Raw genomic sequence first — 17669 nt, forward strand, 5'->3', positions numbered from 1 at the left:
CTTTTTTTTGAAATGAAAAAAAAAGACTTTATTTTTCTTCCAACTAATTATTCAAAATGTCCAAAGTCACTTTAAGGCACGCCAATCTAACAAAAGGACAAAAAATAAGGTACGTACATCACATTGGGACTGCTCACACACGTGGAGAGGCATTTCAAAAGCGGCAAGTAGTGCTGGCAGGTTAATTGTGGGTGGAGGTGGTGTATTGTGCGGGGTTTGCGTTGCGTTCGTTAGCATAATGTTGTGTACGTGTTTTCTCGATTCTTTTTTTTTTATCTTTTACTCTCTCCAAGGGGTTGCATACTTTCAGGGGATGGGGATGCATCCCATTGTGCAGTTTCCCGCAAGAAGTCTTACCTGAGATGCTTTCGATCGCATTGTGGGCTGATATTTTCGCCGGATCTTCCGGGGACAGCAAACGCACAGTATCCGCACGAAGGCCCTGGAAAATGGAAACGCAGGGAGAGTGGAGTTTAGTAAGGTTGGAATAATTAAGAGATTGATATGTGAGTTTTTCTGAGGTCATAATAACACTATTGAATGACAAAATCAACCTTCCTTGAAGGACCTTGCCGAAGTGATTGTCAACAAAAGTGAGGTTTGAATATGTTATTCCAGAAGTCCACACACAAGAGTTACACGTACACATGGAGGACATTTGTTTGCATGATGATGGCAAACAATGTTCTGCACTCTCAAACATGGGGGGTCCTTCCAAGTACTTTGTTTGCATATTGGATTCGATGATGATGGTGATGATGCACGGAGGGGGAATGTTTTGAATATTCAATAGTTGTTGCGTAACCGGTACCTTCTCACCCATTCCAATTGTACAAGAAACCCCAAAATAGCACCCTCGCACACATTTTTAGAACATAATTGAATTTGAATGGTTCCCAACAGTGCCGCCAGAGAGTGCCTCTCGAGTGGGGTCTCTCTGTTTGTTCCCTCAAGTGCAAACAATTTGTATTCAAAACACGATCCGGCAGTACAGATTCGGTATTATTGGGGAACGCAATTGCCCCCTCCCCCTATTAGATCGCATGTTTAGTTGGAATTTGCGAAAAAAGGGTTTGTTTTGGGACAGTGTTGCAAAAATTTGCTCCAAAATGTAAGTCAACTCGTAACAAGGTTGAATCATTTCCTTACCATGTTGCCTACCTTCAGGCGCAATCAGCCTCACGTTTTCCCAACACTGATTTCCGCAATCCGGTGGTGTTCTGTTCGACCAATTATATCGGATTTAAAAGCCCTGAATTGAAATGTTAATATTAGCTGTGTCGGGTGACATCCTGCCAATCCCACCTTTTTCCCACCTCTCACGAATTTTAACATTATTTAATGGCCTTACCGTGCCAACACAAAGATAATTACAGCTTTTTTCCTCACTCTACGTGCCAGTCGCGATTTATTTGAAAACTTGTTGTCATTCGTTTCGTGCGGCGCGCGTGGGCTTTGGTTTGATTTGAAGCCAAACAGATGGCGCTGGTGTATTTGTTTTTGTTTGTTTGTTTCAGAATGCATGGATTGGTAGTAAACTGATGTGGTAATTGTATTTGTTTTTGTTGTTGTGACATTCATGAGATAGTGTTACGATGTCATATGAACAGTTTATTGGTTTTGCAAATCTGCATGGAAACTATCCTCATGCGTTTTTTTTGCGATGTTGGGTTTGACATTTTTCCCGTTACCGGCTGTTTGATTGTATTGCAGAAAAACATTAACGGAACACGACGACGTCGTAATTTCAAAAACTGGCAAATAAGACGAAAAAATCCACAAAGATTCCAAAAAAACGCTGCCGCGAAATTTAAATCGTGGAATCGTCTGGGGAACACGAAGGTGAATATTAATTCAAAATTAAATCGCATGTACATTGAGAAAAAAATGCAAAATGCATCAGAGTTTGATTTCCATCGAAATACTAATGACAATAAGTTCAGCGTTCAATTTCCTTTTAAAAAAGCTGTCTAGTTTTTTTTTCTATAATTTTTTGTTTCCAATATGAGCATGAGCATGAGCATGAGAGACCACCCATGGTTGTCCTTCTCCGTTGCTGAACAGGACCGTAATATCCTTTCAGCACTACTGATCATAGGCTTCGACTATCAAGTGGTATTTCCCTTGTCAATAGCATGTATGAATGCGCTGAAAAGATAAAACACCATGATTTCCAGAACAAGATCAGTTGCGAATAGGTAACAGTCATTGGTCACCAACGGCGCCCGCCATGTCAGTTTGTAGATCTCGATTTTAAGGGACGGGAATATTAGTTAGCGCAGGTTGTTACTAGGGCAGCTGATTTACTCTGTGCTTACACCCCACGAGCGCCAGGAACCTGAAAACTTGTTAGTAGGATAGGGTGTTTGGTCAGGATTCATCATAGAAGATGATGATGTGACCAAAAATCTCAAAAATTGCTTCGAATATCAGTTTTCTCTAAAACCCTGAATTGCTCTAATTTTTGAAGGTTCGCTCAGATGTTTTCTTTATATTTGGTCGTAGAAGGCGTAGACTACGAGATAAAATTTGTGTTCGACAAAGTTGCTTGAATTGGCAACCCCAACAACTTTCTAGATGACAAAAAAACACACACACACACAAAAATATTTCTAAAAAGTCAAATTTTCAAAATCACCCTAATAGTGAACCACTCTAATTTTCAACCAAACCAAAAGTTGCACCTTTCCATTTGCAATAACTCTTTTGAAGACACCAAAGATCCAAAACTTCACCATTTTTCGAAAAATCTAATTTCCAAAAATAGCCGAACACGTTTTTTGTGTTTACCTCTTTTATGCTCAATCGCACATGGGTCATTCTCGGCCAACTCACACAGCAGTTTCCCCGACCCCTCTTCGATTTGCGTGAAACTTTGTCCTAAGGGGTAACTTTCGTCCCCGACCACGAACCCGAGGTCCGTTTTTTTGATATCTCGTGACGGAGGGGCAGTACGACCCCTTTAATTTTTTAACATGCTAAAATAGATGTGATTAACAATAATTTGCAGCCTGAAACGGTGATGAGATGGAAATTTGGTGTCAAAGAAACTTTTATGTAAAATTAGACGCCCAATTTGATGGCGTATTCAGAATTCCGAAAAAACGTATTTTTCTTTGAAAAAAACACTTAAAAAGTTTAAAAACTCTCCCATTTTCCGTTATTCAACTGTAAAAATTTTTGGAACATGTCATTTAATGGATATTAAATGTACTTTTCGAATTAAAATTTACCTAGAAGGATCATTTTTTCATTTAGAACAAATTTTTTCATTTTAAAATTTCGTGTTTTTTCTAACTTTGCAGGGTTATTTTTTAGAGTGAGTTGTGTGGTGTTCGTGGGGGAGATCGGTTGAAAAAGCGACGCGCGAGAATCCGCGAGAAAGTGCTAGAAGGTTCTGAAATTCATTGAAGGAATGTGTCGCGTTGTGGCCTTGGGAGTTTGGCCCTCAGTCGTGTGGTGTTCGTGGGGAAGATCGGTTGGAAAATCGACGCGCGAGAATCCGCGAGAAAGTAATGAAGTTTCTTGAATTTATTGATAGAAGGCTTCGCATCGTCGTGTATATATTGTCTTTTTGTTGTTGATTCGGTTGTTCGCGGTCCGGACTGGGTAAATTCGTGGTTGAGTTTGTTGCAAAGAAGTTATGCGCGAAGAATTTCATTAAATCGATTGAAACAGTTCGGTGTATGAGCACTATTTGAGGTTTACATGATAACGAATAATACGTTGCTAAAAATTTCATTTTGTTTCGAAAGTCCATCCCTTAGCATCGTGGCTCGGATGGCACGACGACGGTAAAAAGTAAAAATTACGGGATTGAGTATATAATTAAGTCCTTCTCATAGCGTCGAAGCTCGGAAGGCAACGATTATGTTTCACTTTCTGGTCGTATCATCTACCAATAATGAATCCCGATCTATTCTAAATTGTACGTCACCGCATAATGCGTTAATTCAAATTTCATTTCGTTTTGAAAGCCCATCCCAAAGCATCGTTGCTCGGATGGCACGCCGGTGGTAAGAAGTAAAAAAACGCAAATGATAAGTCCTTCTCATAGCGTCGTAGCTCAGGAGGCAACGATTATGGTTCACATTCTGGTCATATCATCTACCAAGATGAATCCTGACCTTCCCTTTCCTTCCCCTACTAACACAATTCCCCCACTTCCCGTGATGCTTGAAGGAGATGCTGTGGATTCAACGGTCTCATGCGGTGTCAACAGGTATAGAGCGACAAACTCTGTGTCTGATGAGTCTGCAACTTCAACTATCGGACTAACATTCCTACCTTTGTTGAACTGCATCTCCTTGGGAGATCTTCAGGGGTTATACAGTGTGGTAATCACCACCACTACATTCCCAAGTTACATGCTAAACAGAACGACCGTTGGGTCTCTGTTTTGTATCGTCCTTCGCTACACGCACTTAATGCGTGTAGACGATGCGCATGAGCATGTGGCTTGGAAATGCAGGATGTAACCGTAATAAAGTTTTATTACGGTTCGTCTAGCGTCGGCGTGGGATTAGGACTCCCGCCGACATTTAGGGTTAGAAGTCGGTTCTCGGGTAGCAGGTAGAGAACCGACTCTAGAAACGTAAGTTACAAGGAAATAAACGACAGTCTATAGTCAGAATCCAAAGAGTACACATCGTCTAAATATCACAGCCGTAAAGGACTGGCCATGCTGGCCGGTCCTAGCCTCCACAACAGTGAGGATGATTAGCTCCCACTACTCATCTGTTGGTTCATTGTGTAACTTCAGCTGATCCGTCAATAACGGAGTAGCAGCTCATTGGCAGTCAACCATGCTCATGCTCACTTTGCAGGGTTATATTTTAGAGTGTAATAATGTTCTACAAAGTTGTAGAGCAGACAATTACAAAAATTTAGATATATAAACATAAGGGGTTTGCTAATAAACGTCAAGTGACGAACTGTCACTTTTTTCACGGCGCTCACGCACACCAAAACAAACGTTTGGTAGTGTGTGTGAACTCCGTGTAAAAGGGGTGTCAAACTAAAACGTGACCCTGTTCGTTTGACAACAGTTGGTGTCAAACCATCGGGGTTTGAGCGTACATTAAATTTCCATTAAAATTACATGTTCAAAAAATTTTCACAGGTGAGAAACGGAAAATGGCGAGTTTTAAAACTTTTATTGAAATAAACAATCCAAAATTTACTAAAATGGGGTTGAAAATAAGAAAATCTAAAAAAGCAAGTTTTATAAATGCGTTTTTGCACCACAACCATACACAACAATGGAAAATTGAAATGACTTGGAAATTATTACAGAGAAGCTAGTATTTTTTGGTTTAAAATGTATAGTATTATTGTCTGACAGCGTTAAAATTGCATTAGTTTGGCTCACTTTAAGCATTGTCATTTTTTTCCTTTCAAAATGAGGCCAACCACTCTTGGTAACAAAACCGCTACGATGATGGTGTCAAAAACGTGCGTACTGTAAAAAAGTCACTCTCTTTTTACACACCCTTGTCTCAACGCGGCCAATTAATAAACTCAGATTTCATAATTCGTTATTTCGGTTTCCCTTAGTACAACCAGCCACACCACCAGAAAAGAACAGCTCCGGAAAATGCTCGATGGTGGCGGGGAAAAACTCAATTATGGTGGCTTAATTAGTGCTCTCGCGCTGAACGAAATAATTTCCCATCAACGCGGTTTCGAGCGTTTTTCCTCAACCTCCAGCACCCCTTGATGAGGGGTGGAGGAGGGGAAGCTTTTTCTTTTTAAAGTAACCCACCGAGGTGGCCTCTTTGCGGTTGTTGCCTTTTTGCACTGGAATCCCTCGAGGACCTATCTCTCCCCAGTTCAGGATGGAGAATTTTGGTGCCCCCAAGGGAGGCCGAAAAATGTCGGAAAAATTGTTTGCTTAGCCTTTCTTAAGTGTGCGGACTTTGGAGGATTTCACGCCAATGACCTGTCGAAATGGAAAAACTTGTCTTTGTGGAGAGTTTTTTCTGCAATAAATTTCGTCCAAATGTGACTCTCGGCCGTTCGAGAAAACTATAGCGTGGAAAGTTTTAAACTTTCCTAGAAAACGAAGTTTTAATAAGATAAAAAGTCTGCTGCGTTGCGTGGTGGTGTAACTTTGCTAGTTTAACTTCTTTTCTTTTTCGTTTCGTCTATCAGTGAGAGATTTTTTTTTTTTGTTGGATCTTGGACGCTTCTGAACTCTCAGATTTTATTTAATTTAACTTTTCGGGACATTTAGTTAGATTTCTGTGTTTTTGAAGGAAAAATGTTCTTGAGAAATCTTGCTTCTTTCATATCTGGAAGATTGAATTCTTCAATGTTTTTGGGGTGACTTAATGTGTATTTTTTAAGTGAACCGTACTTTGAAGAGCAAAACTTACCTGGATTTAAGCTTTCACCTTAACCTTTACAAAATTAGGTACCGTAATCTGGGTTGAATCGGGACTACAGTCTGAATAGGGACAGCAGTTTTTAGAGCACTTAAAGCTTTTAAATTTGGAAATGGATGCACACATTTTGTTGGCCTCCCAAGTAACATTTTTTTCCAGGAGTTCTACAAGAGCTCTTCAAGATAGCTACAGCATAGCAGTTTGGACCGCGGTAGGATAAAATTCTCTTCAAAACTTCTTTAGGAGTTTGGAAGAGTCCTTAAAGAGAGTTTTATCCTTCCCCGGTCCAAACTGCTATGCTGTAGCTATCTTGAAGAGCTCTTGTAGAACTCCTGGAAAAAATGTTTTTTGGGCTGAGTCAGTTCTAGTGCTCGAACATGGTTAAAACTGCTGTCCCAATTCACCCCATGTGTCCCGATTGACCCCAGTTTACGGTAATTTTGCGGCACCAAATTGCATGCCTTCTAGTTTTGTCTATAATTGACTGAAAAATTCTGCGAAACTTTGAAACCATCATTTGTATTTCTTTTAAATTTAGCGCAAACCTTGTTAAGTTTACATAATGATAATTTCAAATCATAAATTTATGCAAATTTGAAGGGTGGTCGTACTAAAATATATCTAAATATGTACAGTCATGCCTCGGTTTAGCACCGCATACGGGGGATGCATAACCGAGGCGTACATAACTGAAGCACAGAGCTTATGGGATTTTGGCTATATGGGAGACATCGGCTATAATCGAATGAAAAATCATGTAAACATCAATTAATTATAGTGTTTTGGAATCGGGATAATGGCAGCTATCCATTGTAATTATAGTTACCTGAAAATTTTCACAAAAATACTTCCTGTATTTTGAAAATGCAATTTTTTACTCTAAAAAAAACTCAAAATATTTGTTACAGCAATATGGGTAACAAATGATCGTGTTTTTGTCATACATTTCAAATGTCATACATTTTATTCGGAAATACAGAAAATTTTCACAAAACTACGTATTTTTGGAAAAAATACTTAAAATGCTCTTTTTTGCAATATTGGAATCAAATGATCGGGACTTTTCATACATTTGATTTGTAATAACAAAATTTACAGAAAATACTTTGAATTTTCACAAAACTACGTATTTTCGAAAAAAAAATTAAATTTTAGTTGGGTAACAAATGATCGGACTTTTTTCGAGATAACTTATTTTTACCATATCGTTGTATTTGAGCATCATTTTAGTTTCATTTGACACAATGTCACCCCCCCCTAAGGGATGAGATTGGGTCAATTTTTCAAACTATTGGCATTTAAGGTAGTGTTCATCACAATCCACCATATATTGGGAAAATGTTAGTAAACTATCTAAGAACAAATCTAGGTTAAAAGATTTTCGATGTTATTTAAATTGATTTGTCATTAAGAAATTACGAGAGGTGTATCGTTTTTTGACCCATATTCACCCCCACTAACGGTCCATATAGTAAAAAACAGAAATTTTTAGTGTTTTTTTTTCGAAAATATGTTGTTTCGTGAGAATTTTTACTATTTTCAAAAAAATGATACTTTATTCGAAATGTATGAATAAATCTCAATTATTTGATACCCACATTGATAACAAAACTGAAATTTTGAGTGTTTTTTTTCGGAAATACGTAGGATTGTAATTTTCTTAAAGTTATTTTCAAAAAAATGTTTTTATTGTATTTGAAATGTATAGATAAATTCCGGTCATTTGATACCCATATTGTGAAAAAAATGAGACCTCGATTTTTTTTTCAAAAATACGTAGTTTTGTGAAAAAAATCATAATTTTAAAAAAGTTGTGTTATAACTATCGAAATGTATGAAAAATCCCGATCATTTGATACCCATGTTGTAAAAATTTACACTTTTTTTCACTTATCAAGAAAAATATAATTCGATCTGTTAAAGATGACAAAAAAACACCATATTTTAAGCTATTGCACAAGTTGTTCAAAATTCGATTGGAAAGGTAATGAAGTTTGTAAAAAAGCATATTTTGAAAAATATTTAATTACAATCGTAATAAATTAAACATACAGTTTTGTATGCATTTTCACATTATACCAGCTTTTTTTGTAAAATACTAAAATTTTCACAAAATACCGTATTTTTTCGCAAGTACTAAATTTTTTTCATTTGTGGGTATCAAACGAAGAGAAATTTGGCATGCACTTTCACTCTATTTTGTGATATTTTGGTATTTTATTAATATTTGAATATTTTTTAAACAAAACTCGAATTAAGTACAAATGCACACGTCATTTATCGAAAAAAAACTGAAATTATCATAATCCTCAATATGGGTATCAATATTGCGAAAAAAAATTGGTATTGTACACAGAAAAAAAATCCTGGTAATATTACCACTTTTCTGGTGTAATGTCACTTTTTCAGTCTAAATTGAGGTAAAATTACATCATAAAAAAGGTAATATTCAACCTTCCAAAGTTACAGCTTCCAAATTTACATTATTTTTTACTGTGTTAAAAGGTCTTAAATTCTTCACTTATTTACACTTAATTGCCCATTTGTTTTGAGGAATTGGCCCAAATCCATTTAATTAGGCCATTTGCATTATTTTGGTGAATAATTTTGTTTGAATTTTAATGAAACTTATTTTTTTACTTCTAATTATGTTTTAATCACAGTGCTTTCCAGTTCTGGCGTCACAATGATATTTTTGTGTTATAATAATGTTATTTAAAAAATATTTGTGAAGCAAAAAAAAAATACTTATATTAATTTATTATGTTTTTATATTTGTTATTAATAATACTTCATTAATGTTTCAATCAAAGTGCTCTGTACACATTAAAATATAAAAATAAATTCATTTTTTAAGAGCATTACTTGTCAAATGTTAGTGTTTTGCCTTCCTCACTGAGGTAAGGCTATAATCCTGCTCTAAAAATGAACTTTCTATTAAAAGCTCCTAGACCCACCTTCATGTATACATATCTACTCAGAATCGAAAACTGAACAAATGTCTGTGTGTGTGTATGTGTGTGTGTATGTGTGTGTATGTATGTATGTGACCAAAATTCTCACTGAGTTTTCTCAGCACTGGCTGAACCGATTTTGATCGAACCAGTTGCATTCGACTTGGTTTAGGGTCCCATACATCGCTATTGAATTGTTTGAAGTTTCGATAAGTAGTTCAAAGTTATGTATAAAAATGTGTTTTCAAATACCCGGATCTCAATTATATGCATGTAAACGATGTCCGGATCCATCATCCGACCCATCGTTGATTAGGTAATTGAAAGGCCTTTCCAATGAGTCCAAGACATTGAAGATCTGGCAACCCTGTCTCGAGTTATGACCACTTAAGTGATATTTATGTACTTTTTTGAAGCCGGATCTCACTTAAATGTATGTGAACTATGTCTGGATCCATCATCCGACCCATAGTTGGTTAGGTAATTGAAAGGCCTTTCCAATGAGTACAAAACATTGAAGATCTGGCAACCCTGTCTCGAGTTATGACCACTTAAGTGATATTTATGTACTTTTTTGAAGCCGGATCTCACTTAAATGTATGTAAACTATGTCCGGGTCCATCATCCGACCCATAGTTGGTTAGGTAATTGAAAGGCCTTTCCAATGAGTCCAAAATATTGAAGATCTGGGAACCCTGTCTCGAGTTATGACCATTTAAGTGATATATTTGTACTTTTTTGATGCCGGATCTCACTTAAATGTATGTAAACTATGTCTGGATCCATCATCCAACCCATCGTTGGTTAGGTAATTGAAAGGCATTTCCAATGAGTCCAAAACATTGAAGATCTGGCAACCCTGTCTCAAGTTATGACCACTTAAGTGATATTTATGTACTTTTTTGAAGCCGGATCTCACTTAAATGCATGTAAACTATGACCGGATCCATCATCCGACCCATCATTGGTTAGGTAATTGAAAGGCATTTCCAATGAGTCCAAAACATTGAAGATCTGGCAACCCTGTCTCGAGTTATGACCACTTATAAAAATACAAACATTTTTTTAAGAGCATTCCTTGTCAAATGTTAGTGTTTTTTTTTAATAAATTTGGGCAAATACTATTTTTGAACATTTGATTTTTATAATTATTGAAATATATACTCAAATAATACTAAATTGTTAAACTTGTTGATCTTTTCTAGACCAATGATTATTTGTCAAAATTTATTTTTCAAAAATGGGGTTTCTAAGGGAAAATTCTAATTTATTTTTAGGAACATTATTTCAATTTAACAAGAGAGATATTTGCCCCGATGCCATACAAAACGATAAAATACCTACTCAATATTTTTGTGTTGCCTTTATCTGAGTGATGGAATCGACTTTTTTACTGAGAAAATGTTTATAAAATTATCAGTTCTAGAGCAACAAGAGTAAAGGGCGAATAAGCATTTTGACAACAGAAACTACTTCGCAAATTCTGAGCCAACAGATAACTTTTTCACAAAAATTGAAATGTAAAATAATAGCTGGCCTTCTCAGCTACCTTTTAACAATGCGGATTTTGTAAAATAGTGTCGTTGGCTCGGAAATGGCAAAAAAAGCTCTGGCTGTCAAAATGTTTATGCGCCCTTTTCAAATGTGGCTCCAGAGTTAAGGAAAAATATCTATTTCAAAACAAAATTTGACTGTAATTTAAATTGAGTTTTCTCAGGTGAGTTAGTTTTGTAGATTTGGGATTATAGTTCCCTAAACAATGTTGGCGGTTAATGTGGTTATTTGAATACAATTTCTAAGACATTTTCTCAATGATTGCATTTAGTTTCTTTTTATTTGGTCTGTTGTGTGTTTAGATGTCTAAATACATATCTATTTCATATTTTAAGCTACCATTCAATATTTATCGGATCGATTTTGATTTTGTTTACATGCTCCAAAAATCAAACAAAACTATAAACAGTTTTTTTATATATTTTTTATGAATAATTACATCTGAAGATTGATTTAATCTGATTGAAGCGAACGCTCATCATCCTAGCCAACAAATTGCCTCTAAAACAAAAGACAAAACATGCAAACAAGCCAAAGACAAGCACCCGAAAGAAAGTCTCATCAATTCTGGAAAAGTCAACACAGCAAAGACAGAAACAACAACAGCAGCAGCCGTCACGGGCCGGCGCAGGAAAACAGAATCAATTTTCTGTAACGATTTTCCTCGGCCCTGACGTCTGGGCTCTGGCCGTGACGGCACCAAACGATGGACAATTTGTCCGTTCAGTTTTTCTAATCTGTTCGTGGAAATCGTCACCAGGTGGAGCGATGATTTTCCTGCCAATTTGCTGCAACCTCCTCCTCCCCCACCATAATCACCTGTCACAATTTTTCCATACGGTTTTGTCGTATTCACGGGGTTTGCCTCCCCGATTTTGAAATTAAAAGCTATTTTTAAAGCAATTGACAGACGGCGGTGGGCGGTTGACATGGCTTCTAATTATGAATTTTGTAAGCGAAATTGGCATTTATTATTAACACGTAATATTTGGTGTGTTTCTTTCAAAAATATTGGCCAAACAAATATGTTTATACATGTGAGTAATGCATTCTAAATACGCTTGCTTCCGAGAAGTGCCAGCTAGCTGTTACCGGTGGTCGGTGACCCAGTGAATAAAAATGAAGGTTACATGTGGTTACGCTTCCGGGAAATCCTCTGTTTTCTTTCAGCAGCCCAATTGAGTAACTCAATTGGTGGAGCTAGGAAAGTGGAACATTTGTTGTTCTCCACTTTAAAGGTTATGTTTGCGCTGTTCGGATACAAAGCGGGTTTTTCTGAGATTATGTTTGAGGGGCGGTTGCAAGCAGCAAGAAAAAGGTCATACTAATTAGGTGAACATTTTGAAAGCGTTTTCCACTTTGTTTGGCCAATTTTTGGCAGCGATTCAAACTTTTTCTAGATTGTTTCATCAATAATGTTAGCAAAAGTATATTGAACAGATTTTCTTCTGCCTTTGGCAAATTTATTAGGTTTTTGACAAGGTCGATTCTTGATTCTTTCTTGAACTTTCTTTGTTAGCTTGACCAAAAATTTTGAGATCAGGAAAAGAAATTAGTTATTGTCTTTACAATTAAAGACAATTGATCGAGCTTGCATCACAAAATGTTTGAAAATATTTTTTCGCATTTATCAGTTGTTGTAAATCGAAGTGCTGAATTTTGTTTAACTTTCGGATAAACTTCAGGATTTCAGAGGACTTGCTGGACTTGTTTTTTAGTAATTCTCTACGTTTTCGCAACTTGACTTTTCTTCGTAGTCATTGATTTGAATGAAACTTTTTCTATGCATTTTCTAGGTCCAAAAAAGTCATTTTGCATAATTGGGTCTTCCATACAAGGTTTCATACAATTTAGCAATATTCATGTGAATATTCGAAAATCTGTATATTGAGAAAGAATTTTCTGATCGATTTGGTGTCTTCTGCATAGTTGTAGGTTATGATTAGGACTTAACGGATAAATATGTATGTATACGGAAGAAATATGTATGTATACGGAAGAAAAAAAAGTGGTGCCATTGTTTCTATTCGTCAGTAGATGCAAGTATCGACAAATTCAAACAAATGCTAATAAAAATGTTTTTTAAAAAGCTAAGCCAAATGTGCAATCGAATTGCACTTTAATATTTTTTGATAAATTGCACCGTAGTGTAGTTACATCATTTTTATGTAATAATTTTCTGAATTTTCAACATTTTTCTTATTTAAATATATTTGATATAATTTGCCTTTAGGCTTTGAAAATCTGACAATTAGTCTTAGAAACTAAGAAATTTGGACAATTTTTTTCTGCAATACAGCCTTACAAATAATTCGAATCGATGAAAATTTATTTTTCTAAGTGTCACCTAATTAGTCCGTTATTCTCAACCGACGCTATCTCGAAAACTACTGGTTCAATTGTTAGTTTGAAAAAATAGAATTAAAATGTTCTAATCTGTTGAATAAAAATAATTTTAAATTTCTAAATTCAGTGGCCAACCTCCCATGGTCTAGTGGTTACGGGATCCGTCTAACAAGCGGAAGGTCAGTGGTTCAATCCTCGGGTGGCAGCTTGGAGCCTTGATCATCCCGCAAAATCAGTACAGGTTTTCATTCCCTGCTGTCTGCGCTTTGAAGAAACCTCGAGTTAGTCAAAAATGGACTACTCGGGGAAGAGCTCCACCCAAGTAACAAGCAAAATGCCTTTACTTCTTAACAGGTTTTATAAAAGGTTTGAAATTTGCTTTTCTGTTTTATGAAAACATTGATCAAAACTTTCTGGATTTATGATAGGAAAGTTTTAAAAATATCTTTAAGAATACTTAAAGAGCATGGAACATAGTTTTATATCACACTTCATTGTTTTTCTCAAAGCTATCCCAAAGAGGTTATTTATAAAACTATTAAGCATTGTCAAAACTGCTTTGAAACTAAATTAAAACTACTCTGTTCTATGAAAGCATATTTCCAGATTATTTGAACTTGATCTGTCAGATCACAATTTTTTGTACAGTCGGTCGGTTTAGTGTCGAAGAAACTTTTACCAAAGTTTGTAATCCCGGCAAACAAGTGATACTTTTCGTCCATTTCCGACTCCAGCGCAGATGTAACGGAGTACACCTATCCGAGGGTGATCGAGTACTTGCCGATTTGGTCCATTGGCATGCATGGGCAGTAGATGTTTTTTCCTGCACATGGTGATCGAGTAACACGAGAATCGTCATGGGCGCCGATTCCGTAACTACGGTGAAACTCTCTCCGACGCGCAGAATCGACAAGCCACAAATTATCTGGTAGGCCATCCGTTTGTCCGTCAGAGCATTTCAAGAACAAGCTGGATGAGACGTTCCGAGAAGCAGATAAATTCGTCGCGGAGTGCTAGTGTTTTAACGTTGGTCTAGTGTTGTTTATTCAAATCAGTGTTGTTGGGCCGACGGTAAATTGCTTCATGCGAGGAAAACTTATGAAGATCCCAATCGAATAAATGAATAAATAGTATGAAAAAATATTGATATTTTGTTTTTATCCAACGATGAAAAAATAACCAGAAAAAACGTTTTCGGATCTACCTCCCGCTAACTAAAATTCGCATGCGCTACGGTCACAGTACTACGCCTTTTGCTCTTGGTTAAAATCACCTTAAAGCTTACTGCAGTCTATATGTTCTTGCTTAATCTTGAACAAGAGCTTCGGAAAAAACATAGCTCTTTAAGTTTCTTGTACAAGAACTTCTTTAGAAAAATAGCCCTAATAACTGCTTTGAGCAAGAGAGAATGGTTTTTATGAGATCAGCCATATTAACACGAAGAAGCAATGACCAAAAATGGAAGCCATGTTGATTTTTCAGAAAAAAAAGAATGAATCGGTCCATCAAAATAAAAAAATCGATGCAATTTTGAACGATTCATGCCTTCGATGCATATTTTTTCGAGGTGTCTAAGAAAACTGACCAGTGAAATTTTTATGGCAAGAATTTTTCGGTTAGGTAGGCTGCGTAAAGTCACAGTCATTTATTATTTTGATATTATTATATAGTTATCAATGTTATATTTTTTCATTGGCCATTTGTGATTTCATTTCATAAAGAATGATTGAATTTAACGAGATAAAAATTAGAACTGATTTTCCTTTGACAAATCAATTTTATCTTCAACGAGAGAAAACATCTTTAATAATAGTTTATTTCAGTCTTGAAGATATCTTCTGTGCGGTTATAAATTTAAGAAGCTTGAGCATAAGTTTTATTTTAGCAATTAAATACACTTGCAGAGTGTTGTAAAAATCAATGTCAAAGCAGATGAGTTTTAGATTACTCCTAATAAAAGGGGTTGATAACCTCCTAAAATAGTCCACTTTGCTCTTAACTCAGGTTTAATGCTGATTTATTGTTGTCCTGGAGATAAAATGACTTTATGAACATTTTTAGCTAAGATAACTTGAATCTCTCCTCAAGACAGGTACAAAACTGAAAATGTTACTTGGGCAATGCCAACTGATGACAGTCGGGTCAATAGAGTTATCTAAGTCCGCTCTCACGCACACTAGCACCCCATTTGTTTTGCTGGACGGTACAACATTTAACCACAATCTTTTTCGTGTACGTATACGCAATACATGCGCACGTAGATAACTCTATACAGAGAGCCGAAATAACAGATGACAAAGGGAGAGATCTAAAAATAGCCAATAGAGATATCCACGCGCGAGAGTGTGTTAGTTTGTAACAAAATTTACACGCAGACATAGGCAAATCGAGTAGAATGATTCGTCTGTCAAAATCAGCTGTGTCCTTTGTTATACCACGAGCACGTGATAAACAGCTGGTTTTTACAGACGATTGATCTAGGGTAGAAGACCCAGTTTTCGCCCAATTACTGGGTTTAATCTGTATTTAGCAAACTCATACCGTTTTTTGGTTGAATTTATTATGCAGGTTTACATATTCATTCATTTCTAGTACTTATTGAAACTTTCCTAAAGAATTTCTATTGTTTATTAAGTTTTTATAAGCTTTTCAAAAAAAGCCTAACTGCAGCCGCCATATTTTTGTCAATTTAGACTACAGCGGGTAATAATGTTAATGAGGGAAAACAACTCATTTTGTCCGAAAATAATGTGAAATAATGATTCATTAGTTCACTGTATGTCTGAATTTAATGAAAATCTAGTGATTTACCTGTGGGCTAAAGTGGGCGATTTCTGGGGTCATGAAAAAACATTCGATCCAATTTTCGACCAGGGCGAAATCTAGTATAGTGTTTTAAGATTTTATCTAGAACCAGTTTTCGTTTACCATAAAAAAAATTCTAATCGCAGCGAAATGTGCTTGAAAATATATTTGGAACATTCTAGATTATTTTTAAGGTTAAATAACCATTTTAATTACTTTCATTCATAAGGAGTTTTGGTTCAAATGTTGTAAAAGTTTACTGGTACATAGGAGAACAAATTAAGCAGAGGATGGAGAAGTAGTTACACATGTGCTTTAATATTTTTATTAAGAGGTACTCGATGTTTTATATTGAGTCAATTCGGAGCAAATGACCCATAGGGTTAAAGCTCCCCTAACAAAATCAACAACAACATGGAGCTAATTGTAACTGTGTACCCTTATCTTGGGTGAACAGGGACACATGAGTTCTATCACAAATTTTGATTCAGTCATATTTTTTTAGTGAGAATGAGAACATGTTTTGGTTTTAGTTATACATAATAGACAGAATATCTCAAAATAAGTAGGATATCTGAAAAAAAAACTCCTAGGATTTTTTGAACCTCAATTTTTGTCGTGGGCGAAAACTGGTTCCAAGGGTGGGCGAAAATTGGATTTAGGGGGGCGAAAATAGGCTCTTCAGAGCACTTTATTAAAACGCAAAATTTTATCAAAAATGAACATGTAAATGATAAAAACCTTGTGGAAACCTCAAATCAAATAGTTTATCAACGTTCTACAACAAATGGAACCAAAAACCATTAATTGTCATCAAATTCTCATCAAATTTCCTAGATTGCCATTATAAAGTGGGCGATTTCTGGGTCCTCTACCCTAGTCGATTTGCCTATGTCTGCGTAAAAAAGTGTAAACAAAATCAGCTGCTTGGAATTCAGCCAATCACAATCGTTCAAAACCAAAACAATACTTTAAATACAAATACTAACACAGAATGATGGTGTGCGTGAGAGAAACCGTGGAGATCTCTATAGGGACCGCTCCAGTCCCCGTCCGTCCTCATCATTTGAAGTTGGACATCAACAGCCTGCGAGCCACAACAAATCTTCAAAGTTGCTAATTTCTGCAATAATAATCATTTTCAGCAAGTTTTGGATCGTTTAAAAATATTTGGAATTTTTATGAATTCCAATGTACAAACAACTGGACAGTTGTATAAATCATTTTTAAACTTATTTTCATTCCAATGTTGAAACCATGGCTTGTTCTTTAAATTTTTTATATCACAATTTTTTTTCTGCCTCCCTTTCTTTTTTTCTGTCCAGCCTTCAGTCAATGTCGAGGGATATAAACTTAAAAATAATAATATATAAAAAATATTTGCATCGGCCTTATAGGATATTTATGATAAAATTTATTGAAAAATGTTCAGTTTTGTAATTTAATAATATTCAAAAGGAAAAGCACACATGCAGAAAATATTTTCTTAAATAATACTTTAGTGAAATTCAACGACCTAAGAAACAAAAACATCACTTTTATTTGACATTTTCAAAATTGGTTCTAATTTTCAAATTTCAAAATTATTTTTTTAAAAAATGCTGAAAATTTTACCAATGGTTCA

The 17669-nt window shown here is 35.8% G+C and overlaps 1 protein-coding gene across 3 annotated transcripts in view; it reads right to left on the reverse strand.

Annotated features, from left to right (window-relative positions):
* The window catches only part of LOC6046975 (dopamine receptor 2), a 246095-nt gene that overhangs the window by 117272 nt on the left and 111154 nt on the right, over positions 1–17669 (reverse strand). For all 3 annotated transcript variants that reach the window (XR_005279073.1, XM_038266818.1, XM_038266819.1), the window contains exon 3: positions 358–442. Coding sequence is in view for 2 of the 3 variants with exons in the window: in XM_038266818.1 (XP_038122746.1) it covers positions 358–442 (85 nt within the window). In the remaining variant the exon portion in view is untranslated. The remainder of the gene's footprint in view (positions 1–357; positions 443–17669) is intronic.

The sequence above is a fragment of the Culex quinquefasciatus genome, chromosome 1 (assembly GCF_015732765.1).
Source record: "Culex quinquefasciatus strain JHB chromosome 1, VPISU_Cqui_1.0_pri_paternal, whole genome shotgun sequence".
Classification (NCBI taxonomy): domain Eukaryota; kingdom Metazoa; phylum Arthropoda; class Insecta; order Diptera; family Culicidae; genus Culex; species Culex quinquefasciatus.